Genomic DNA, 26,493 nt, shown 5'->3' with positions numbered 1-26,493 from the left:
TATTGTTATATTGTTATATTGTTTCATTGTATTTCCCGCCTGAGTTCTTTGTAAACCGGCATGATGTGCTTCACGAATGTCGGTAAATAAAAGTTAATAAATAAATAAAAATAAATAAATAAAATGATAACCTTGAGCGATTATCGCCAGGACCCACTGGTCTGAGGTGATTGAGTGCCACCTGTTGTTGAAATGGCACAATCGACCTCCCACTGGTATCTGAGGCAGTGGAAGCTGGCTGCTGCTCTCTATGCAGGAGTCAAAAACCGGAAGCAGGGCCTGGCTGAGGAACTGCTTGAGGCTTTTGTTTTCATAGTTGATGAGACTGGGTTTTTTGGAAAGGTCTCGTAGAATGAGTTCTAGACGGTGGCGGGTAGGATTTCTTCGGACGGAAGAATGACTTCTTAGTGTCCTTTTGGAGAGGTTGTTTTGAGGAATACTCAGAAGGAATCAGAGAGAGCTGTCTCAGGGTTTCAAGATGGTCCTTGAGTTCTGCCACCATCCGTTGAATCTGCTCACCGAACAGATTGTCTCCTACACAGGGCAGGTCGGATAATATGCCCTGTACTTCAGGGCGAAGGTCCGAAGACTTGAGCCAGGCCCATCTTCTTGCTGAAATAGCAGCTGCAGATACCCTGGTAGTAGTGTCAAAGATATCGTAAGATGATCTTATCTCATGCTTGCCTGCCTGAAAGCCCTTGTTCACTAGGGTTTGAAGTTGTTTTTGGAACTGTTGAGGCAGGGAGTCTGTCAATTATTGCATCTGCTTAAATAAGACCCTGTTGTATTGGGTCATATAGAGCTGATAAGAGGCGATTCAGGAGATGAGCATTGAGCCCTGGAAGACACGGCGACCAATGGCATCTAGAAATTTCTGCTTCTTGCCTGGGGGAAAGGAAGAGTGAGGTTTTGATCTCCTTGCCCTCTTTTGGGCCGATTCTACAACAACAGAATGGTGATCCAACTGAGGTTTTTGAAAACCTGGGGCTGACTGTACCAAATAAGTGGTGTCAGCCTTCCTGTTGACTGGAGCAATGGAGCCAGGGTGTTCCCAGTTCTTTTTGAGGAGATCCAGAAGAACCTGGTGAATAGGGATGGAGGTTATTTCCTTGGGAGCATCCAAGAATTGCAACAGCTCCATCATTTGATGCCTGTCATCTTGTTTGGTCTGTAATTGGAAGGGAACCAATTAAGACATCTCCTTCACAAAATGTATGAAGGAAAAGTCCTCTGGAGGAGAACACTTCCTGCTTTCAGTAGGAGAAGGTGGTGAAGGCAAGTCATCGGTGTCTGGTGAAGAATCATCAGTCCAGGTATCGTCGAGATCAGCACCTGCCCATCTAGGAACCAGAGGGGGACGGGGCGGTGGAATTCCTGAAGGTCCAGGTCTAGGCTCTTAAGGAATCGAAGGAAGAACTGGAGGCACCAATGAAGGCATTGAAGGCACCGGTGCAGGCATCAAGGGCATCGATGGATGGATCGGTGGCGTTGGACGCATCGGCATCAATGGCTGAGGCATTGGTAAGACTCCCGATGGAGGGATACAGAACAGTGTTTCTCCTCCCGATGACAAAGTAAGTGGAGAGGGCCCTGGAGCCATCGGTGACCCGGGATCCATTGGTGGAAAAGCGGCAATAAGCGCTTCCATCCTAGAGAGCAGCGGTGCCAACGCTGCCGGAATCGGGTCGGTGGTCGGCTCCACAATCGGCACTGGTGTCGGTGCTGGAGGAACTTGGAGTTGATGCATCGCTTTGTCGATGGCCTCCTGAACCATCCAATCCAGTTCTTCATGGAGACCTGGAGCAATCAGCCCTGGCTCCGGAAGGGGAGAAGGAGGCAGAGGCATAGCCGGAGGGACCACCGTTAAAGGCGGAGTCGCGGCTTCTGATACCTGTCCGGGTGAGGTTGCCTCGGTGACCCAGTCGCAGAAAAGGTCGGTGCCTTTTGTGGACGGGGTTTCTTTGACAGCGGCTCGGATGATGGCGAGGTCGATGATTTCGCTCCCTCAATGTTCCGAGACTTCCGATGTCAATGGCGATGTCTCTCTCTACGATCCCCTCGGTCCTGAGGGGGAGTAGAGGGAGTTGAAGGCCGAGAAGTCGTCGATGCCAGATGATCACCGGCCGGTGGTCGATACTGGCGCGAAGTGGACGGTGCCGGTTCCGATGAAATCCATGCAATAGACGGCGTCGGGGTTTGAGCACGGAAGAGAAGTTCCATCTTCTCCATTCTGGCCTTGTGACCTTTTGATGTCATTAGGACACATTTGGTGCAGGTCAGCACATCGTGCTCATATCCAAGACACATTACACAGACCTTATGAGGGTCTGTTATGGACATGGTGTAGTTACAATCCGGGCACCGACAGAACCCCGACGCCATGGCCTTGAAAAATTTGAGCCGCGGTACGGTCGACGGCCAGTAGGCTGCGAGGGCCAAACTCGATGGGAATCGACCGAAAACGGATAAAAAACTTACTGGAGTACTGCGGCTTGAAAAAGTTGAAGGAGGGACCCCTGTGGGGTAAGAAAGTTTTCAGTAATTCCGTGAAGAAAATTCCTGTCAGGAATCTCTGCAGAGCTCCTTAACCGTGTGGCTATTGCTGCACGGAAAAAAGAAGACTGAAGGGGGACCCCTGCTAGTTGCAAGGTTAGTGCCATGCTGGGCATGCCCAGTAGGTGCCGGTCAAAGTTCTAGAAACTTTCACAAAAGTGTTCCGTGATTGGGCTCCATCCTGTGATGTCACCGACATGTGAGGACTACCATCCTGCTTGTCCTGTGAGAAATTTAAATACACTGGATTTTAAAATCATGCGTGTATTTGAGCATGTATGATTTAAAATACACTTACCGCACGCAAGTATGCTCCTAATATTAAGTGGTTACTAGAGCAAACATACTTCGCATATCTTCCTTAGGACTTTGTCAGCTTTAGTGCATGTAGGTAAATGGATTTTAAATCATCCTCGAGTGAAGGGCATTCCCAGTTTTTCCAATTATTCCACCAGTTTGCCCAGTCAATCTAAAAGTCATTCAAACCCCTCTAGTTCTTCATCCTGCACTCCCCCCAGATGACCCGGACCTCTCACTCTGTCGAGTTAGGCCTAAAACGTGATTTCTGCAGACTTGTTCCCCATCAGGAGCAGCAGGAAATATATGTGGCTAACAAGCAGCCACATGCTGCGGCCTCCTTTCTTTTTAGCTTGCTCACGCGCATATATGCACATAATTAGTGGTTTTAAAAATCCATATTGCTCACAAGGGGCCCATATACTCCTGTATATGGACTTTTTAGCATGAGCACTGCTTTTAAAATTTGTCCCATTATGTGGTGAATAATTTTGTTCTTTAAAAATCACAACAAAAATTAGCTCATGAATCATGTATGTTTTTGCAGTATGTATAAAATAGAGGTTAGAAAACTGAAAGTGTAAATCAGACTTTTCAGAAATTGTCTATTGCTTTCTGGAATGTATTGACTTTCTCATATGTATATACATAACGATTTCCATACATCCTCTTTCAGATATTCTGCATATGAACATTTTCACTGGCATCTCACTTGTCGATTAATGTGGCTGATGAGGTCTATATTGGTTTTTATACTGTCTGCCCAATTTAAATATACCTTATCATCTCATAGTTTTTCAGATTTTGCTGATAGAGTTCATACTTTTTTCTTCATTGATTTTTGGATACCCGCTAAATTGAGATAGTCTGCTGGATCTATGATTGCTAATATCTGACATGTAATTTACTTGCTGCGCTTTACTATTATGCACCCTAATTAGAGTTAGGTACTCAGAAAAGAAAAATGATATACCCTTACTGCAGGGTGTTACAATTTCAGTTGCTATGCAGGCTCACCATATCCTGACTAGGACACCTCCCTACCAGTAGAAGCCTATGTTGAGCCTGTTCTGAACTGTTCTCACTATATTATCCCTTGTCTCATGACTTAGCCTGTCTTATAGCCTCCCAGCCTCCAGGAAGCATCCAACTGTCCTGCCAAGCTCCTCCTTCCTGCCTGCCTTACACCCAGATACCAACCCTACATAACCCGGCCTTACCAAACCCAAGATGCTTCTTCATCGAGTCACTCTTGCCTTGTGGCCTCCCCAGACCTATCCTTGTTTTGCTTCATGGTCTCAGGGCCTTCTGACCTTAGCCTTGCCTTGCTTGTTTCGCGACCTCTGGGCCTTTTGACCTCATAATTACCTTGCTTTGCCTCTCCTCTTGGCCTCCGGGCCTTCAGACCTCAGCCTTGCCTTGTGGCCCCTGGACCTTCTGATCCCTGCCTTGCCTTGTCTCCTTTGGGCCTTCTTACCTCTTCCCCTGACCTCTGGCCTATATAGGCCTTGCCTTGCTCTATGGCCTATCTAAGCTTCTCCTTGCCTTGCCCCTCCGGGCCTTCCTGTATTGCTACCTTTGGGCCTGTATGTTCTATTTTCTGCCTTATCCTGGTCTTGTCCTGTTGTGTCCAGTCTTAGCTGCATGCTGTTCCTGCCTAAGCCTCAGTTCCAGTCTTACCTTCATGCTGGTCCCGTCTAAGCCTCATTTCCAGTCTTAACTGCAAGCTGTTCCTGTCTAAGCCTCAATTCCAGTCTTACCTGAATACTGGTCCTGTCTAAGACTCAGTTCCAGTCTTACCTGCATGCTGTTCCTGTTTAAGCCTCAGTTCCAGACTTACCTGCACGTTGCTTCTGTCTAAAACTCAGTTCCAGTCTTACCTGCACACTGTTCCTGTCTAAGCCTCAGTTCCAGACTTACCTGCACGTTGCTTCTGTCTAAAACTCAGTTCCAGTCTTACCTGCATACTGTTCCTGTCTAAGCCTCAGTTCCAGACTTACCTGCATGCTGTTCCAGTCCAACCTTGGTTCCAGCCTTACCTGCACTCTATTCCAGTCCAAGCCTTAATCTAGCCTTATCTGCACTCTGTTCCTGTCCAAGCCTTGCTCTAGCCTCACCAGACTGTCCAAGCCTTGCTCCAGCCTCTCCTTGCCATGCCGCGCCACTCCGAGGGTGGTGTCTCCTACTCTCCGCCTGGACCGGAGCCATAACACAGGGCATCCCAAACTTGTCCTGGTGACCCCACAGCCAATTGGATTGTCAGAATATTCACAATAAATATGCATGAGATAAATGTATACATAATGGGGTCAGTATTCAGCTGCATTTAACAGGCTAACTTGTGAGTTATCTGGCTAAATGCTGATGTTTAAATATTTCTCCCACTGTTTGAGCTAAAGTTTAGCCAGATAACTCTTTATCTGCCTAATTTTAGCTAGATTACATGGGGCATTCTGGGGATATTTCAGGATGGAGTTAAGTTAGCCAGATAACTTATCCAGCTAATTGTAGTTGTGACGAAGAGCAGCTGCACCAATGAATATCCCTTCAAAGTTAGCCAGATAAGTTTATCTAATTCTGCAATCCAGCCAGTGACTGAATATTACCCTTAATGGGTCTCCATTGCATGCACATTTATTTCATGCATATTCATGATGAGTATCTTAAACACCTGACTAACCAGAGCAGGTTTGAGAAGCCATGTATTACTGCAAATTATCTCACGTAAGATCAAAATGCTGAAATATGCAATTAATATAATGCAAAGATATTTGTGCATTTTTTCCACATGCTTACACAACAGTCCCTCTGTAATATAATTTGCCTGTTCTCCAAATATTCTACCATAAAAAAATTATTTTACTAAAGTGTGACTGCTATAACAAATACTAGACAAGAACTATTGAGAGGCCAAGGCTTTGGTTTGTTTTCCCCAAGTTTTGTTGAAAAGGAGTTTGCCATAAATATGATGACCACTGATTCCAGATGACAAATAACAGGAGGCTCATCCCCCATTTTTACTTTCCTGCTTCAAAGGATTCTGGAAGTTTACCAGAATGGAAAACTTTGAAAGAAGATATGAAAAGCCAGGACAAGCTCATCTATTTCATATAACCTGAAGCCAAGTGGTCACTAAGGGGGTAATAATCAAAGTGATTTATGTAGATAAACCAATGTTTAGTCATGTAAAATCAGTGTCTGATTATTTCCTCCATTTCCATCCCAGCAGGCAAAAGTGTATGTGCTTTCAAAACCCACGTATTTTACCCTCTGAAAATAATGGACAGATCATGGGAGAGAAATTATATGTGGAGATTGCATAATTATATCACTGCATGTAATTTTCAGTGGAAACATTGTGCTTGCTTCAATGCAGGTGCAAAGTGCATGGGTACTTTGCATTCGTGTTGTGTGCACTGGCCAAATTTTCAAAGAGAAATTTTGCGAGAAGTTTCCCTTTTAAAATGAGCTTGCAGTTCCATGAATTCTTTCATAATTGCCTTCTCTAATTCTAAAAGAGAGACTACTGTTTTACAGGGTCATTCTTTATTCTGCGATGGGCCGTTATCATGTGTGTTAGGGCCTTATTGCATGAGACAAAGCTCTACTGCATGCGATAACGGCCTCATTGTGGCGATGCCATGCTAATTAGGGGAAGGGGTGGGATTTGGGTGGGGTTATGGCCTGCCAGCACTGCCGGCGATAATGTTTTCCACATTATCGCCGGCACCACCGTGGGAAATAACACCACCTTTTCCTGTGGCGCTATGGGGTGATAGTGTGCGGCTTGGTCGCATAGCAGCGAGAGAAACCGCACTGCTGCGATGCGGCCGGCTGCCCACTATCACCCTCCTGCCCCTTTTTTTCGCGACTCATCATTCATAGCTGAATGATGAATCTAGGGGTAAATTTGGTGTCCCATTGTCTCATCAGGTTCACTGCTGGCAAGGTTTTCCATAACAAAGTCTAAATACTAACCCTATACTCTCTAAATAAATCTTTTAAATCCTTTTTGGAGAGAGTATTGCTGTAATTGATTTCTAGATTTGGAAGAATTTTTTTAAAGACAGCACTCCACTGCCGGTTCCAGCGAGTTGGGTGTTTGGATCTCCATTCCATAATCTTATTTTTTAAGCTTCTTTCAACCCTGTTTTAAAGTAAAAACAAAAATATTTCACTTTACCTATGCTTACAGCAGTAAAACAGATGGAACTTTGTTAAATGAGAAATATTACTATGCCATTACTGCGTAACCTAAATATTAAATAGCAGAGATAACAGATAATTATATGCAGAAATCTGAAAAATTACAAATGATAGGAAAAAACAGAAAAAAACGTTTCAACGTCTAAGTAAAGGTACCATAGCAATATAAAAAAAATTAAGTTGGGGGCTGGCTCCATGCGTCTGATCATAGCACTGTGCTTTGGATAAATGTATTTATAATACTAGTGCACCCTCAGTGCTATAAAACAAAGTCATGTAGGTATCTGAGATATGTAGATAGTAAAGAGGACTGGTAGATCACATTGTCCAAAGGTTCTTCCAAATTTGTGGAACATTTATTATTTCTTAAAGGAGAGCCATTTAGGCATTCTTAAAGGAGAGCCATTTAGGCATTCACGGAGCAGGATGCCAGTGGCCAGTGGTAGGTGTTCCACCTTCACGGAGCGGAAGGATGGAGGGCTGTCATCTCCCAATTAAATAATAAAAAAAAAAAAAACAGGGATGGGATCCATCAGGTCTAGAGGACGCATATAAAGAGCAGGTAGTAAAACACTGCACGGAGCGGCAGTAGCCACAGAGGCATTCACGGAGCGGGATGCCAGTGGCCAGTGGTAGGTGACCACCTTCACGGAGCGGAAGGATGGAGGGCTGTCATCTCCCAATTAAAAAAAAAACAAAAAAGAAAAAAAACAGGGATGGGTTCATGGGCTATAGGTATTACTAATTATTAGGCTTTTCAATATTTGATGATAGTTAATGTGACTTTCAAGGCATACTTCACTTTCAATGCATATCCAGCATAGCTCCCTGCTTCAATGACAGGGGAAAAGAAAAACTAATACTTCACACATATCCAGCATTGCCCTCTGCTTCATGGCAGAGAGCTATGCTGCCGCTTACCCAACTAATCAAACTTAATATTTCACTTGGAAGCAGCTCCATCACTGCTCTCTACATTAATAGTGGGGGTGAAAAGGGAATTAGAACATAAGGTTACTAAGAGCCAAGAGAAACAGATAAGTATGAGAAAAAATAAGTGTGAAGCTTGCTGGGCAGACTGGATGGACCGATTGGTCTTCTTCTGCTGTCATTTCTATGTTTCTATGTTTCATTTTGTTATGCTTCGGCATGGGCCATGTTTTGTGCAAACTGCGTTAGGAGGAACCCAAAGGCAAAATTTCACACAACTCTGTAAGCGTATAGAATGGCTCGGTCCCACGAATTGCCTCATTCACTCCCAATGCAACCAGACCCACTACATACAGACTCCCTCTGTGAACACTGTTCAGTGCAGCTGGAGATGCTATCAACTTCCAACTCCTTCAAGCAGTGGTGTAAGGTGACTGCTGAAGTTGATGTTGCACCAGAAAAGTTGCTGCTGCCTGTGCTCTAGAACACAGTCCATCCTCCTACATTATCTTGTGAGCACAACTTTATTTCATGCAAAAAGTCTATCAATTTTATGCTTATAGTAACCCGATCCTTAGAGGGACAATTAGCTAAAGCCATCCTTTAAAATAATCTCCTAATCTACTAACATCAGTTTCAATAAAATATGTGAATGAAAAAAAAAAATTTCTGCAAGAACATTCAAAACTATTTTTCTGCATTCAAATGAAATTAATAAAGAGCAAACTTCTGTTTAAAATAGAAAGAAAGGACCATAATGCCATAAAAGCAAGTGATAAGTATCATAATTTTCATGCAAAAATTTGTTATACAAGAATTGGACCACTAAAATTTAGACAAACCCTCACCAAATATAAAATAGAAATGTGCCACCAAAAACTGTTCTGGAAACCAGAAGCCTGACTATTATTATTCCTCACAAAAAATCAAGCAAAAGATATAAAACATCATTCATAAAATTAAAACCATGATAAATAAATGTTAACACAGTCGATGTGTTGTGTTCCACGGCCATGGTAGGCCATGACCGCGGTCCCCTACCTTGCCCGCAATGGCGAACCACTGCGGGAGTCCCGGGTGAAGGCCCTGACTCGAGGCCCGTCGCTCCGGCACGGGTCCCTGTGCTGCTCGCCGCAGGGGAAGCCGTCCCTGCTCCCCCCTCGCGGCGTCCAGCAGCGATTTCCTCCGCGGAGGAAATCCAAGATGGCCGCCACCATCTTTAGGCGCGAGGCCGCGCCTCCTTGACAGATTTAAAGGGACCTGATCCCTTTAACTAGCTTCAGCTGTTCTCTATCAGCCAGAGCAGGGGAAGTATAAAGGGCGGCTTCCTCTGCTCATTCCTTGACTTGGCAACTTCCTTGGTTAGTCAAGTCTGCTTGCTTTGGTGAGTTCTTGTGCTTTGGATCCTTGTTCCTGTTTCGTCTGGTGTTCCTGGTTCCTGACTTCAGATCGGCTAGTGGTGATTCCTGGTATTGACTTCGGATTGGCCAGCGGTGATTCCTGGTATTGACTTTGGATTGGCAAGCGGTGATTCTCTGGTGTGTGACTTCGGACTGGCAAGTGGTGATCCCTCGGTGTGTGACCTTGGACTGGTGAGTGACGACCCTCTGGCACTTGACCTCAGACTCTTCTTGACCGTTGTCTCCAAGGGCCCGCCTAAGTCCCAGAGGCCCAGGTCCCTATGGGCTCCTCCCGGGGGGAACCGCAGGCTTCCAGGGGTGAAGCTCAAGTCAGCCCTTGCACCGAACACTCGGCCTCTCAAAGTTCACCTAAGTCCCAGCGGTCCGGGTCCCTTCGGGCTCCTCCTGGGGGGACCGTGGGCTTCCAGTGGCGAAGACACACTTCTTCTCTTCAAACGTCTCGACTCCTCGTCTGCCTCCACAGTCGCCTCAGTCTTCAGTGCCGAAGGTCAGCTGGTCACATCTTCTGCTCCTGCCTCGCCACCCGATGGGAGAACCTTCGGATCTTCCTCCTAAGGTATTCCATCCCCCCGTTGGCCCAAGGGTTCACAAGCCTGAGCATAACAGATGAACATCCAGTAATTTAAAAAAATTGCATAAATTTGTTCTAATATTTCCAAAACATCAATACAATATTTTAAAACATCTGATGAATAAAATATCCAATAATTAAAAAATGTTCTAATATTTCCCAAAAAACCCAATAAAATGTTTCTAAATACTAGAAACATCAAATTACACCCAATAATTAAAAATAATGATTAAAAAATTTCCTTCTCTCCATAACTGGGATCTTTTATTTTCCACTCACCCTGAGATTATCATAGATTGGGGAGGTAGGGCCACACAAACTATTTCTTCGCTCTCTCATTCACACACACATTCTAACACATTCATTATTTTACATATTCCCTTTCTCATATACATGTCAGTGCTCTCACACACACTCCTTCTCTCTCACACACACAAGCTCTCTCGCTTGCACATCTGTCTTTAAGAGCCTGTGTGTGACACACCAGGCCCTAGAACACTAATACACCACCTACTGGGCAAACGGAACAAGCCAGACTGCAACAAATCCCTATAGAGAAACTACACACTAGTCAAAATACTGCACCTCTGTCACACATGCACATCACAGACAGAAAAATAAACTTAAAAAGCCACCTTTACTTACCCCCTCCAGCATCTCTCCTACTCCCCTTCCCTGCAGGCCGTGGCACACACCAGAAGCAGCAGTAGAAGCTAAGCTCTATACTTATGGTCCTCTTCCTTAGTGCCCATGTCTCTCACACACACATAAGAACATAAGAACATAAGAAAATGCCATACTGGGTCAGACCAAGGGTCCATCAAGCCCAGCATCCTGTTTCCAACAGTGGCCAATCCAAGCCATAAGAACCTGGCAAGTATCCAAAAACTAAGTCTATTCCATGTTACTGTTGCTAGTAATAGCAATGGCTATTTTCTAAGTCAACTTAATTAATAGCAGGTAATGGACTTCTCCAAGAACTTATCCAATCCTTTTTTAAACACAGCTACACTAACTGCACTAACCACATCCTCTGGCAACAAATTCCAGAGTTTAATTGTGTGTTGAGTGAAAAAGAACTTTCTCTGATTAGTTTTAAATGTGCCACATGCTAACTTCATGGAGTGCCCCCTAGTCTTTCTATTATCCGAAAGAGTACATAACCGATTCACATCTACCCGTTCTAGACCTCTCATGATTTTAAACACCTCTATCATATCCCCCTTCAGCCATCTCTTCTCCAAGCTGAAAAGTCCTAACCTCTTTAGTATTTCCTCATAAGGGAGCTGTTCCATTCCCCTTATCATTTTGGTCGCGCTTCTCTGTACCTTCTCCATCGCAACTGTATCTTTTTTTAGATGTGGCGACCAGAATTGTACACAGTATTCAAGGTATGGTCTCACCATGGAGCGATACAGAGGCATTATGTCATTTTCCGTTTTATTCACCATTCCCTTTCTAATAATTCCCAACATTCTGTTTGCTTTTTTGACTGCTGCAGCACACTGATGTGTTATCCAGTATGACGCCTAGATCTCTTTCTTGGGTGGTAACACTTAACATGAAACCAACATTGTGTAACTATAGCATGGGTTATTTTTCCCTATATGCATCACCTTGCACTTATCCACATTAAATTTCATCTGCCATTTCGATGCCCAATTTTCCAGTCCCACAAGGTCTTCCTGCAATTTATCACAATCTGCTTGTGATTTAACTACTCTGAACAATTTTGTATCACTATCATCTGCAAATATGATTACCTCACTCGTCGTATTTCTTTTCAGATCATTTATAAATATATTGAAAAGTAAGAGTCCCAATACAGATCCCTGAGGCACTCCACTGCCCACTCCCTTCCACTGAGAAAATTGTCCGTTTAATCCTACTCTCTGTATCCTGTCTTTTAGCCAGTTTGTAATCCATGAAAGGACATCGCCACCTATCCCATGACTTTTTACTTTTCCTAGAAGCATCTCATTAGGAACTTTGTCAAATGCCTTCTGAAAATCCAAGTATACTACATCTACCGGTTCACCTTTATCCACATGTTTATTAACTCCTTCAAAAAAGTGAAGCAGATTTGTGAGGCAAGACTTGCCTTGGGTAAAGCCATGCTGACTTTGTTCCTTTAAACCATGTCTTTCTATATGTTCTGTGATTTTGATATTTAGAACACTTTCCACTATTTTTCCTGGCACTGAAGTCAGGCTAACCGGTCTGTAGTTTCCCGGATCGCCCCTGGAGCCCTTTTTAAATATTGGGGTTACATTAGCTATCCTCCAGTTTTCAGGTACAATGGATGATTTTAATGATAGGTTACACATTTTTACAAATAGGTCTGAAATTTCATTTTTTAGTTCCTTCAGAACTCTGGGGTGTATACTATCTAGTCCAGGTGATTTACTACTCTTCAGTTTGTCAATCAGGCCTAGAAATTGATAGGTCAAGAAATTGATTTTAAATAAAATAAATAAATAAACTTCAAGTGACTTTCTTACATAAATATTCCAAGAGCTGGTATCATATAGTGGTTGAAATGGCATTAATCAGGTGTTAGGAATGTGGACCCTTGGGCCGGCTGAGACGGGCAGTGTTGCACTGCGGGGAACCCACAGTGGACGTGGCAGCCGGGAGGCGGCGATGGGGAGGCATTCCTGAGTTGACTTCACCACTGAGACCCCCCCCAGGAGGAGCCTGTAGGGATCCGGGCCTTTGGACTTAGGCGGATCCTCTGTGACCAAGGATCAGAAGAGACTTCGCCTTCGGAAGCCCGTGGTCCCCCTGGGAGGAGCCCGTGAGGACCCAAGCCACTGGGACTTAGGAGAAAGTTCCAGGCAAGTGAAGTGCAGGATACCTGAAGAGGAAGAAAGGACTGAAGCTCGAAGCCAGAAGAAAGATGCTGAAGTCAAAGCCAGGAGCGGAAGCTGAAGCCGGAGTCAGTGGACAAAGCAGGGTCGGAAGCCAGAAGTCAGATGCCGAAGTCAAAGCCAGGAGCGGAAGCTGAAGCTGGAGTCAGTGGACAAAGCAGGGTCGGAAGCCAGAAGTCAGAAGACAGTCAGGAACCAGGGACAGCAACTAGAGACTCTTACCAAGAGTGAACCTCGTTGCAAGGCGAGGTTTAGGCCAAGCTGCAGGGTTTAAATACCCTGCAGCATCTGATGTCATCCGGGGGCTGTCCCTCCCTTTCTCCGTGCTGGCCCCTTTAAAGTTCAAGCCCCCACGCACGCGCGCACCTAGGGAGAGGGGCCAAGCGCGATGGGTCGGCGGCGTCTCCCTCGCAAAGGGAGAGCCACGGCAGGAGTCTGGTTGGGCCTAGATGGCCTAAGAGGAGTTTGTGCGGGCCGGACCGGCCCTGAGGTAGGTGGAGGGACCGGGGCATGGCCCGGGACTGTAACATCAGGCATGTTTATATCGTATAAACATGTACCTGCTACCTTAACTAACAAATAGTGTAACTTCCACCAATGTGCAGATAATTGTCCTTTTTGAATATACCGTAATATTTTCTTAAATTATTTATGCAGCCTTCAAGTAATCCAAAATGTTCCGGTAATTGCATTCGGGAAATCTTCTCACAGCCATTTTGATGCCATGAGGAGGTTTCCCAAATGGAAATATCAAGAAGCCCCTAATGTAGGCAATGATGTTTGCCAAAACATTGAAATTTTGGGTGTTTTTGGAGACCAACAAGTATTCACAATAATTACAAGAACATTTTGGATTATTTGAAGGCTGCAAAAAATAATGGCGAAAACTACATTGCCAGCTCCATAAAGAACAGAAGATAAGCAAAAATATTTTTAAGAGATTTTATTTGCATTAATTTAAGAAAAAATATATTTTCAAAAAGGACAATTAACTGCATGCTGGTGGGAGTTACATTATGTGTTAGTTAAGGTGGCAGTGGAGTTGCTGGTAGATGATTATGAGATATAAACTTGCTTGATTAATGGAAATTCAACCACTATATGATACCAGCTCTTAGAATATTTACATAAATAAGTCATTTGAAGTCGGATGATCAGCATTTTTAAGATGTTCCTTTTTGTCTATTTGTTTTATGCTGTGGAACATTGCTTCAGCTTCTCTTTGAGTTTGAATGCTAACTATAGTTACCAGTCTCACTGCAGTATTATTCAATAGGCAATGGACTTGAATGGGAAACATGAAAGAATAAAATTAAAATTTTTGTTTAAATTCTTGGGTACTTTCCATTCATTTTGTGGTTCCACAAATGAAATGAAAATGGTCTCATTCCTTGCATTTTACCCATTCTTTTCAAATTAATGCACATCCCTATTACAGCATAAAAAATCTGGGTTTGGATTCTTCGACCATTGGAGTTGATGGGTCATGAACAGGCTGCAAAAATGATGCACATGGACATTGGGAAGGAAGGAAGAAGGCTGCCACTACTGTGGTAGCCCCTGTTGGCCAACAAGCAGTGCTTGGTATGTCTCAGAGAAGGCAACTCCTTCAAATCTCAATATGGCAAGTGTTTCCAAAGCCATCTGGACATGCCTTTTATAAAGAAAAGAAAAAAAATAATGGGATTCAAAGGGAGAAAATTAAAAAGAAGAATAAGTTAACAGAGGTTACAATCCTAATGGACTAAAGGAGAAATTACTACTTACCTGATAATTTCCTTTTCTTTAATAAGGACAGATAAGGTGTCAATTGGTTGACGGACAGAAGAATTGGTTGACGGACAGAAGACAATGTGTGATGGTAAATGGTACTTTCTCTGAAGAGAGAGCGGTTTTAAGTGGTGTACCGCAAGGATCGGTGTTGGGACCGGTCCTGTTCAATATCTTTGTGAGCGACATTGCGGACGGGATAGAAGGTAAGGTTTGTCTTTTTGCGGATGACACTAAGATCTGCAACAGAGTGGACACGCCGGAAGGAGTAGAGAGGATGAGACGGGATTTAAAGAAACTGGAAGAGTGGTCGAAGATATGGCAGCTGAGATTCAATGCCAAGAAGTGCAAAGTCATGCATATGGGGAGTGGAAATCCAAATGAACTGTATTTGATGGGGGGGGGGGAAAGGCTGATGTGCACGGAGCAGGAGAGGGACCTTGGGGTGATAGTGTCTAATGATATGAAGTCTATGAAACAATGCGACAAGGCGATAGCAAAAGCCAGAAGAATGCTGGGCTGCATAGAGAGAGGAATATCGAGTAAGAAAAGGGAAGTGATTATCCCCTTGTACAGGTCCTTGGTGAGGCCTCACCTGGAGTACTGTGTTCAGTTCTGGAGACCGTATCTACAAAGAGACAAAGACAAGATGGAAGCGGTACAGAGAAGGGTGACCAGGAAGGTGGAGGATCTTCATCGGATGATGTACGAGGAGAGATTGAAGAATCTAAATATGTACACCCTGGAGGAAAGGAGGAGCAGGGGTGATATGATTCAGACTTTCAGATACTTGAAAAACTTTAATGATCCAAAGACAACAACAAACCTTTTCAGTAGGAAAAAAATCAGCAGAACCCTGAGGCTCCAGGGAGGAAGACTAAGAACCAATGTCAGGAAGTATTTCTTCACGGAGAGGGTGGTGGATGCCTGGAATGCCCTTCCGGAGGAAGTGGTGAAGTCTAAAACTGTGAAGGACTTCAAAGGGGCGTGGGATAAACACTGGATCCATCAAGTCTAGTGGGCATAAATAGAGAGGAGGCAGCAAACACTGCACGGAGCAGCAGTAGCCACTGAGGCATTCACGGAGCGGGATGCCAGTGGCCAGTAGTTGGTGTTCCACCTTCAGGCAGCAAAACACTGCACGGAACGGCAGTAGCCACTGAGGCATTCACGGAGCGGGATGCCAGTGGCCAGTAGTTGGTGTTCCACTTTCATGCAACAAAACACTGCACGGAGCGGCAGTAGCCACAGTGGCATTCACGGAGCGGGATGCCAGTGGCCAGTGGTTGGTGTTCCACCTTCACAGAGCGGAAGGAAGGAGGGCTGCCATCTCAAAAAAAACAAACAAACAAACAAACAAGCAAACAAAACAGGGGTGGGTAAGGGGCAGGGGTGTGGCCTGCTGGTTGCGGCGGCTGCTACCCCTGATTGAGTTGGATGTTCACTAGGATGGCGCTGCTCTCTGCATTGGTGGAGGGGTGGAAGGGAATTGGGGCCGGAGGGTGCTGGAAGCCAATAGAGACGGGTGGGAGGGAGAAAAAGGGGGGGGGGGGGGAAATGGATAAACTGCGTAGCTTGCTGGGCAGACTGGATGGGCCGTTGGTCTTCTTCTGCCGTCACTTCTATGTGCACATGTAGGCCCGATTTTATAACATGCGCACAATTGTGCACCTTGCATGTGCCGAGCCCACGCTGAGCCACGCTGCCTTCCCCCGTTCCCTCCCAGGCCGCTCCCAGGGCTTTACGTGCGTCGCTGGGCCTTTGGAAATTAGGCCCAGGGTGCGTAACCTTTTGAAAATCCAGCCCAGAGTGTAATAACTCTAGTCTAGTAACCCTGGAACATGCAGCCACGCAGGAGGACAAGAGCACAACCATTCCACAGCCAAGGGTGGGAAGGTGGATTCACCTGTTCTTATTAAAGAAAAGGAAATTATCAGGTAAGTAGTAATTTCTCCTTTTTTAGCATACAGACAGGTAGATCCAAAACCAGTGGGATGTACCAAAATTACTCCCGAACAGGGCGGGAGGCTGTCCGTGGTCCAATCAACAGCACATGTGCAAAGGTTGTGTCCTCCCGGGCTTGCACATCCAGGCGGTAATGCCTGGAAAAGGTGTATAAGGAGGACCAAGTCATAGCTCGGCAAATTGGACGGAGACAACAAACTAATTGTTAGGAGCCGCGCTCGCGACGCGACGCGCCCGAGGGGCGCCACTTACCAGCGCGGCAGACAGCCGCAGTTGCCCTGATGAGGTGCTGAATCGTGGGTCCGGGGCCGCGGACCGCAGCACAACATGGCCGCGGCGTTTCGGCTCCTCTTCCGGGTTGCTGGCTCCGCCTCCCTTCAGGGACCAACATCGTTGCCTCTGATTGGCTGCTGGATGCCTCCTGCAGCGGGATTGGCTCTCCCCTGGTGTGCCAGCTGGAAGGAGCTATTTAAGGCAGGCCCTGCACTTCAGACCTTGCCTTGACTTCATCTTGGCTCCTGGCTTGTTCCTGTGGTGATTCCTGATCTTCGGTTGTGACTTCTGACTGGCGGTGTCTTCTCTCTGGCTCCTGAACCCTGGACTGGCTGTGACGTATTCTCTGGTTCCTGATTCCTGGATTGGCTTTGGCGTATTCTCTGGCATCTGACCCCTGGACTGGCTGCGGCATCTTCTCTGGCTTCTGACCTCTGGACTGGCGTTGGCGTACTCTTTGGCATCTGATCTTTTGGACTGGCTGCGAGGTACACTTTGGCTTCCGATCCCCGGACTGGCTCTGGAACTTCCTTTAAACTCTCATTGCCTGAACTATTCTACCTTTGAGTCCACGACCTGCTGGAGGCGCCAGCCCAACTTCACTTTCTCCGACCTGCTGAGGACATTCACCTTTGAGTCCACGACCTGCTGGAGGCGCCAGCTCAGCTCTACCTTCTCCGACCTGCTGAGGACATTCACCTTTGAGTCCACGACCTGCTGGAGGCGCCAGCTCAGCTCTACCTTCTCCGACCTGCTGAGGACATTCACCTTTGAGTCCACGACCTGCTGGAGGCGCCAGCTCAGCTTTACTTCCCACGACCTGCTGGAGGCGCCAGCTCAGCTTTATACCTCATCCTGCTGGAGGGGTCTTCATCCAGACCTTCAAGATAGTCCTAGTCGAGGTTTCGCCAATCAGCGACTGAATATTCATTCTTCGCTGAACCAAGGGTTCACACCCCAGAACCATAACACTAATCTCTGTTCATGACACTGCCTGAGCCCTAGTGGAATGAGCCCTAAACTGACTAGGCCATGACTGCTCAGCATCCACATATGCGGTTGTGACTACTTCCTTAATCCAGTGGGCTACTGAAGCCCGCGACACCAGCTCACCCTGATTACTCTCCCCCTGTGGAGAACAAACAGGCGATCCATCTTCCTGAAGGGTTTAGAAACCTCCAAATACCTCAAGATATGCCTCTTGATATCCAAGGGCCATAATAGGCGATATTCCTCTGTATCTCTTCTCCTGTCCAGAGATGGCAGAGAAATTGATTGATTCGAGTGAAAACCCAAGACCACTTTTGGCAAAAAGGATGGAACAATACGCAGCTGTATCACCCCCGGAGTCACACATAGAAGGGCTTCTGGCAAGACAAGGCCTGCATTTCATATACTCTATGCACAGAACAAATTGCCACAAGAAGCACCGTTTTAAAGTTCAGTTACCTCAAGAAGAGGCTACACATCAGTTGAAAAGTGGGGCCCACCAAAAAATCCAAAAGACCCTACAAAGGCAGCAGTAACTGCAAGGGAGGATGAAGATGCTTCACTCCTTTTAAGAAACGGTCCACATCTGGATGAGCTGACAAGGGGCTACCATTCACCTGACCTCAGAACAGGCAAGAGCCACCACCTGTACCTTTAATGAATTAAGAGCTAACCTTTTAATCAATGTATCCTGCAAAAATTCCAAAATGCGTGAGATCTTAACTGAATGAGGAAGAACTACTCAATCTTCACGCCAAGCCTCAAACACTCATCAAACCCCCACATAGGCTAAGGAAGTGGTGAACTTTCTCACTCATAGCAAGGTGGCTATCACCGCAGTAGAATATCCACACTTCAGCAACCGAGCCCTTTCAAGGGTCATACCATAAGAAAAAATTGAGTCAGATCTTCATGAAGAACAGGCCCCTTCCATAGCAGATCCCTGAGAGTCAGAAACTGGAAGGGGAGAGTCTATCAGGAGTCTTCGCAAATCTGCATAACACGATCTCCTGGGCCAATCTGCTGCCTCCAGAAGCACCATTCCCCTGTGTCTCTCGTTCCTTCAATTCATTCTACCCAACATGGGCCACGGGGAAAGGCATACAGCAGTTTTCCCTCTGGCCACTCTTGTATGAGGGCATCGATTCCCAAGCCTTCCCGAACTCCACCTAACACGCACCACCAATAAATTCTCTACACAGAAGCTGTATATTTTGGACTCCATATATATATTGTACTCTTGTATTTAATTAACCTATCTCTTTTTATTTCCTCCTATCCAAGTTCATCAGCCCTGTTAATTGTAACTGCATCTCTTCATCACGTTTATTTATGTTCTTGGTTGTATTCTTCACACCCCTGTTTTTTATGTAAACCGACATGATGTGAACGAGTTCATGAATGCCGGTATAGAAAAACCTTAAATAAATAAAATAAAATAAATAAGAAGCGAGGAACCTTCACATTATGAGAAGTTGCTAGCAGGTCCAGAAATGGAAGGCCCCAGCAATTCACAATGAGCTGGAATGCCTCATTTGTCAATCCCATGCTCCTGGATCCAGATTGTCTGCTGAGAAAGTCTTTTCCTGCAAAGAGCAAGGCTGAGATTTCCTGAAGATGCACTTCCACCCATTCCATAAGTTGGGCTATTTCCTGCGACACTTGCTGGTTCTTGGTTTCTCCCTGCTGATTGATGTAAGCCACCATCATCATATAATCAAACATTATCAGAACCACTCGACCCTGCAAGCGGTCACCGAATCGCAAGTGTGGCAAGCGGATGGCAGGGGCTTTCAGTCGATTGAAGCTCCAGAGAGACTCTTCTGTACTCCAGTGCCCTTGCACTGTAAACTCCTGACAGTGAGCTCCCCAACCCTTGATGCTTGATTTCATCATAAGTACTAGCCAGACCAGTGATCTTAGGGAATCCCCCTTTCTCAGATGATCTGCTTGTAATCACCGCTGCAGTAGTATGCAGGTCTCCATCAGAAAGAGAAGCTGAATTGAATAGTCCTGAGACTGTGGGCTCCAACAAGCCAACAGAGTGCACCGAAGGGGATGCATATGCACTCTTGCCCACAGCCCCACCTCCAGGGTTGCCGCCATCAATACGAGTACCTGTAGATAAGACCACACTGTTGGGCATATTGTGTTCATCAATAGATACACCTGTGCCATCAGTTTCTGAATATGGCCTTCCGGCAGGAACACCCTGCCCTGCTTCATGACAAACCAAACACTGAGATACTCTAAGGTCTGGGTTGGCTGTAGTTTGCTCTTGGTCAGATTCACCACTCAGTGTAGCTCTTGCAACAAGGAAATCACCTTGCATGAGATCTGAAGGTTCTCTTCTAGATTGCCGAATCAGCCAATCATCTAAGTACGGGTGAACCAGAATCTCATCCTTTCTCAACTCTGCTGCCACCACCACCATAATCTTAAAAAAGGTTCTGGGCATGGTGCCCAAACCAAAAGGCAGTGTTGCAGAATGGACCCTTGGACCAAAGTGAAGTTTATTTATTTATTTAGATTTTTATATTCCATTTGGTGCTACCCACAGGGAGGAGCCCTGCAGGCCCTCATCATTGGCAGGCAGAGCTGGCTGGAGCAGAGGCCCAACAGGAACTTCACCACTACCAGCCCATGTTCCCCTTAGGTTGAGCCCTTGGGTGCCAGGGCTGGCTGTATTTAGACGCGGGCCTCTGTGCAGGAATGAATCCATGGGACAAGTGAAGGTTGGCCAGTGAGAAGGAAACAGGGTCAGTCCAAGCAGAAGTTGGGCCCGGTAGCAAACAACAAGACAAGAAGAAGGCTGAGGTTGGGGCAGGCAGCGTTCAGAAAGACGAGAAGCAAACTGAGGTCACAAGGCAGACAGAAATCCATGATGGTCAAGGAGAGGTCCAATGTCAGGTTGAGGAGTCAATCCAAAGAAAGGAAGGCAGGATTAGTACAGCGGGAAGCCACCAAAGGAAGATGAGGGACCATGAGACAGGGATGCAGGAACTCCGAAGATACAGGAACATGAAGGCAAGGGATAGGAACTAAAGCAGGATCAGGAACCAGGAATGATGTGGCAAAGAGCTATTCCAGGGAGTCTGAGGCAGGGAAGAGCAGGTCTTATATAGTGGAAGGCCTGTAACGTCATCTCCAGGTGCCATACAGGATTTCCCGCTGCAGGCCATTTAAATGTGCACAAAATGCACGTGTGCATGCCTGGGACACCCTGCTCAGTTGAGCGGCAGCCCTAGCACGGCGCATTGGGCCTTCACTGTGGCCTGCTGCGACCCCCTCCAGAAGGGGAAAGCCAACAGTCGCTCAGCAGCGCATGGTTCGGAGAGAGGTATCTTCAAAGGATACGAATGATGCATTAGAATTACGGCATCCCAAAAGTGAGGTTCCAATAATAAGAAAAGTAGTCCAAGTGCCTGTAACTAAAAACTCACCTGAGCTAAAAAATTCTAACTTATCCCTATTGTTAGTGTTTGAGGTAGTTGTGTGTGGATCCTTGGGCTGGTGGCTGATGACCACGCCCCCGGGGAAAGATCCCGAGAGGGACCACTGCTTAGGATCAGAGGATGGAGACAGACACACACTAGTTCTTTTATTAAACAGTATATTTTATTTATTTATTTATTTATTTATTTATTTAGATTCTTTTATATACCGAAGTATAGCGGGGAGCCTTCACTCCGGTTTACATCTGAACAACTTCATACATGAAAACATTTTTTTATAACATATTAAACATTAGTATCATAAATAACATCTCGGCTAAAGCAGAGTAATATATAATAAACATAATTAAAGAAAGTATCTTATAATTGAGTTTTCTGCAGTATAATGAGTGGTATTAGATAAAGTGGAAGTAACAATCATATTAGTATTGTGGAGGGGTGAGAGATCAAATTATAAGAGTACGGGTTGGGTGAGTTAAAGGAAGAGGGGGTTCGAGGTAAAAATGGGAAGAAGATAAAATAGGGGTGGAAAAAGAGGAGGGAATAATTTAAGTGGATTGGAAGGATGGAGAGGAGAAAAGGGTTAGGGTTCTTACATGGGTGAGATTCAAAGAGCTGAGAGTGGATATAGAGTTCAGATTGTGAATGCTTGTCTAAATAGCCAAGTTTTAAGTTCTTTTTTGAAGGATTTGGTATCCCTTATTGAGCTTAAATATGTTGGTAACGAGTTCCATTCTTTTGGACCGGCTATAGAGAAAGCTCGATTCCTGGTGGTAGATAGTCTCGCATCTGAGAGGGGGGGAATGATTAGCTGTAATTTGTTTGAGATTCTTGTTGATCGTGGTGGTTTGTGAAGTTTAATCATGCAATCAAGGGGAGCGTTGTTCTCTTTGTATATTTCATTATGAAGAATAGATAATGTCTTGTATTTGATTCTTTGGGTGATGGGTAGCCAATGTAGATTCATCAGGGTTGGTGATATGTGATCAAATTTCTTCTTGCCAGTGAGAACACGTGCTGCAGCATTTTGCAGTAATTGTAGGGCTTTTAGTGTGGATTTTGGGAGTCCAATGAATATAGCGTTTGAGTAATCAAGGGATGAGAAGATGAGTGATTGAAGCACAGTTCTAAAATCATGAGGATATAGTAAAGGTTTGAGATGTATATGGAACCAACAGAGGTGGCAGTAGTGAGCTGGAAGTGCCCGGCTGGGCTGTAGCCCCTCAGATACTGGAACAGCGATCCTGGATAAATGAGCTGTAGAGAAACTGAATATAGTGAGTAGGCAGAGTATGCAGAGTTCAGGAACAGAATCTTGATGGTAACACTCACACAATAGTCTCTTTAGAAGCAGCCCAGGAGCTGGAATGAAGTAGGCCCTCGAGGACCGAGTACCTGGTTCCAGGGAACACTCTGAGAGAGAGCGATGGTAACTCAGTGGTGTTGTAGGCAGTGAAGACTTCCAGGCAGAAGTGGAATTCAGTAGCAAGTCCGGGAACGAGGGGCCTCGAGGAGCGAGTACCGATTCCAGAATGCAATCTGAAAAGCAAAGAGAAAGCAAGGCCCCCAAGGAGCGGGTACCCCTGGTAAGTCCAAGGAGGCAGAGTAGCAAGGTATACGGAGAGCGAATCCCATCCGCCGATACCTGGAGGAAAACCCTTGCTAACTCGATTCATTAGCAATTTCTGAGACCTTAAATATTCGGTGAGGATGACATCACCTCAGGGGGATGCCCCTGAGGTTCGCGCCACTGCTGGTACTTGAGTCGGGGCCACACCGAGCGTGCGCCCTTAGGCTGCCGGGAAACATGGTGGTGTGCAGAATCCAGCCGGTCCGGGGACGCCGGAGGGGAATGGCTAGATGATGCCACGGCAGCCAAACTTCCAACAAGCAAAGAGGGAGTCGCCAAAGAGGTAAGGAGGGCGTAGAGGAGACGTCAGGCAGCGACAGTCACAACACCTATCAATTAAAATGCAGAATGAAAATACAAACAAAAAACAAAACTTGAAATGTTTGTATGCTAATACCAGAAGAATAAGAAGTAAGATGGGAGAATTAGAATGTATAGCAGTGAATGATGACATAGACTTAATTGGCATCCCAGAGACATGGTGGAAGGAGGACAACCAATGGGACAGTGCTATACTGGGGTACAAATTATATCGCAATGAAAGAGAGGAGCACCCGGGAGATGGTGTGGCTCTTTATGTCCAGGATGGCATAGAATCCAACAGGATAAACATCCTGCATGAGACTAAATGCACAATTGAATTTTTATGGGTAGAAATCCCTTGTGTGTCAGGGAAGACTATAGTGATAGGAGTATACTACCGTCCACCTGGTCAAGATGGTGAGACTGACAGTGAAATGCTAAGAGAAATTACAGAAGCTAACCAAATTGGTAGTGCGGTAATAATGGGAGACTTCAATTACCAAGAGAACAACAGATCGTCCGCTGCACTTCAGCCAATAGTATCCACAATGAAAGTGCAGACCTCCTATATTGAGTCCCAATCAGGCTGATTCAATGACAGATTTGGAAGTCAAGTTTTTTTATTATTTAGTACGGCAACTCCACTGACTTACAGTACAAACATCTTATGAGCGTCCCCCGACACGATCCCGTGTCGGGGGACGCTCCCTGCTAATGCACTCCCTGCCAAGCTTAGCACTCCCTGCCAAGCTTAAAAATTTCTGCACTCAGCTTTACTTGTGAAACGTGTGTTCCCTCCCGATGCAGCCCTGGGCGAAACATGGGACCGTGTCGGTGTTTACTGAAGAGGATGTTGGGGAGGTACCCGTACCGGAGAAGGTTTTCATGGGTAATGATTCAGATGGACTGAACCAAATCAAGGTGAACCTAGAAGATGTGGTAGGCCTGATTGACAAACTGAAGAGTAGTAAATCACCTGGACTGGATGGTATACACCACAGAGTTCTGAAGGAACTAAAAAATGAAATTTCAGACCTATTAGTAAAAATTTGTAACCTATCATTAAAATCATCCATTGTACCTGAAGACTGGAGGATAGCTAATGTAACCCCAATATTTAAAAAGGGCTCCAGGGGCGATCCGGGAAACTACAGACCGGTTAGCCTGACTTCAGTGCCAGGAAAAATAGTGAAAATTGTTCTAAATATCAAAATCACATAACATATAAAAAGACATGGTTTAACAGAACAAAGTCAGCATGGCTTTACCCAAGGCAAGTCTTGCCTCACAAATCTGCTTCACTTTTTTGAAGGAGTTAATAAACATGTGGATAAAGGTGAACCAGTAGATGTAGTGTACTTGGATTTTCAGAAGGCGTTTGACAAAGTTCCTCATGGGAGGCTTCTAGGAAAAGTAAAAAGTCATGGGATAGGTGGCGATGTCCTTTGTGGATTACAAACTGGCTAAAAGACAGGAAACAGAGAGTAGGATTAAATGGACAATTTTCTCAGTGGAAGGGAATGGGCAGTGGAGTGCCTCAGGGATCTGTATTGGGACCCTTACTTTTCAAAATATTTATAAATGATCTGGAAAGAAATACGACGAGTGAGGTAATCAAATTTGCAGATGATACAAAATTGTTCAGAGTAGTTAAATCACAAGCAGATTGTGATAAATTGCAGGAAGACCTTGTGAGACTGGAAAATTGGGCATCAAAATGGCAGAAGAAATTTAACGTGGATAAGTGCAAGGTTTAATTTAATTTAAAAAAAAACTTTTCTATACCGTCGTTTAGTAGAGCACCATCACAAGGTGATGCATATAGGGAAAAATAATTCATGCTATAGTTACACAATGTTAGGTTCCATATTATGTGCTACTACCCAAGTAAGAGATCTAGGCATCATAGTGGATAACACATTGAAATTGTCAGTTCAGTGTGCTGCGGCAATCAAAAAAGCAAACAGAATGTTGGGAATTATTAGAAAGGGAATGGTGAATAAAACGGAAAATGTCATAATGCCTCTGTAGCGCTCCATGGTGAGACCGCACCTTGAATACTGTGTACAATTCTGGTCGCCGCATCTCAAAAAAGATATAATTGCAATGGAGAAAGTACAGAGAATGGCTACCAAAATGATAAGGGGAATGGAACAGCTCCCCTATGAGGAAAGACTAAAGAGGTTAGGACTTTTCAGCTTGGAGAAGAGACAGCTGAGGGGGGATATGATAGAGGTGTTTAAAATCATGAGAGGTCTAGAATGGGTAGATGTGAATCGGTTATTTACTCTTTCGGATAATAGAAAGACTAGAGGGCACTCCATGAAGTTAGCATGTGGCACATTTAAAACTAATCGGAGAAAGTTCTTTTTCACTCAACACACAATTAAACTCTGGAATTTGTTGTCAGAGGATGTGGTTAGTGCAGTTAGTATAGCTATGTTTAAAAAAGGATTGGATAAGTTCTTGGAGGAGAAGTCCATTACCTGCTATTAATTAAGTTGACTTAGAAAATAACCACTGCTATTACTAGCTGTGGTAACATGGAATAGACTTAGTTTTTGGGTACTTGCCAGGTTCTTATGGCCTGGATTGGCCACTGTTGGAAACAGGATGCTGGGCTTGATGGATCCTTGGTCTGACCCAGTATGGCATGTTCTTATGTCATCCCAAAACTGTGAACGCAGAAATCATTGATGCTCTAGTCAGATGGGAATATAAATGTATGCCTCTGACAAGTCCAGAGAGGTCAGAAACTCCCTCAAGTGTACTGTCATTATCACTGAGTGTAATTTTTCCATGCGAAAATGAGTCACCCGCAAATGACGTTAACCCCTTTGAGATCGAGGATGGAGTGAAAAGAGCCTCCTTCTTGGGCACAAGGAAATAAATGGAATATAGGCCCATATTTTCTTGTGACGTGGGCACTGGAACTACAACCTGCAGGCGAGGAACCTTGACAATGTACTGCCACTGCCTGTCTCTTCTGCAGAGAGTTGCAGGGAGACACCATAAAAACTTCCCAGTGAACACTGCAAAATTCCAGATGGTAGCCATCTCTTGTCACTTATAGAACCCACAGGTCTGATGTGATCTTGACCCACATCTGATAAAAATGAGAGAGAGAAGCGACTCCCTAATCTCCTGTTCCTGGGGGTGGGTTGGCACACCTTCATTGGGAGGCTTGGGGAGCTCCATTACCCGAGCCTGCGCCCCATCTTGGCTGCCTAGGATGAAAGAACTGAGAACTACCCAAAGG

The 26,493-nt window shown here is 45.3% G+C and overlaps 1 protein-coding gene across 1 annotated transcript in view; it reads right to left on the bottom strand.

Annotated features, from left to right (window-relative positions):
• Positions 1–26,493, bottom strand: part of CC2D2B (coiled-coil and C2 domain containing 2B) — a 250,369-nt gene that overhangs the window by 38,349 nt on the left and 185,527 nt on the right. The window contains exon 12 of the mRNA XM_029609947.1: positions 6,829–6,997. Within this exon, the coding sequence (XP_029465807.1) occupies positions 6,829–6,997 (169 nt within the window). The remainder of the gene's footprint in view (positions 1–6,828; positions 6,998–26,493) is intronic.

This window comes from Rhinatrema bivittatum, chromosome 7, assembly GCF_901001135.1.
Source record: "Rhinatrema bivittatum chromosome 7, aRhiBiv1.1, whole genome shotgun sequence".
In the NCBI taxonomy this organism is placed as follows: domain Eukaryota; kingdom Metazoa; phylum Chordata; class Amphibia; order Gymnophiona; family Rhinatrematidae; genus Rhinatrema; species Rhinatrema bivittatum.
This window is presented reverse-complemented; position numbering and strand designations above follow the sequence as displayed.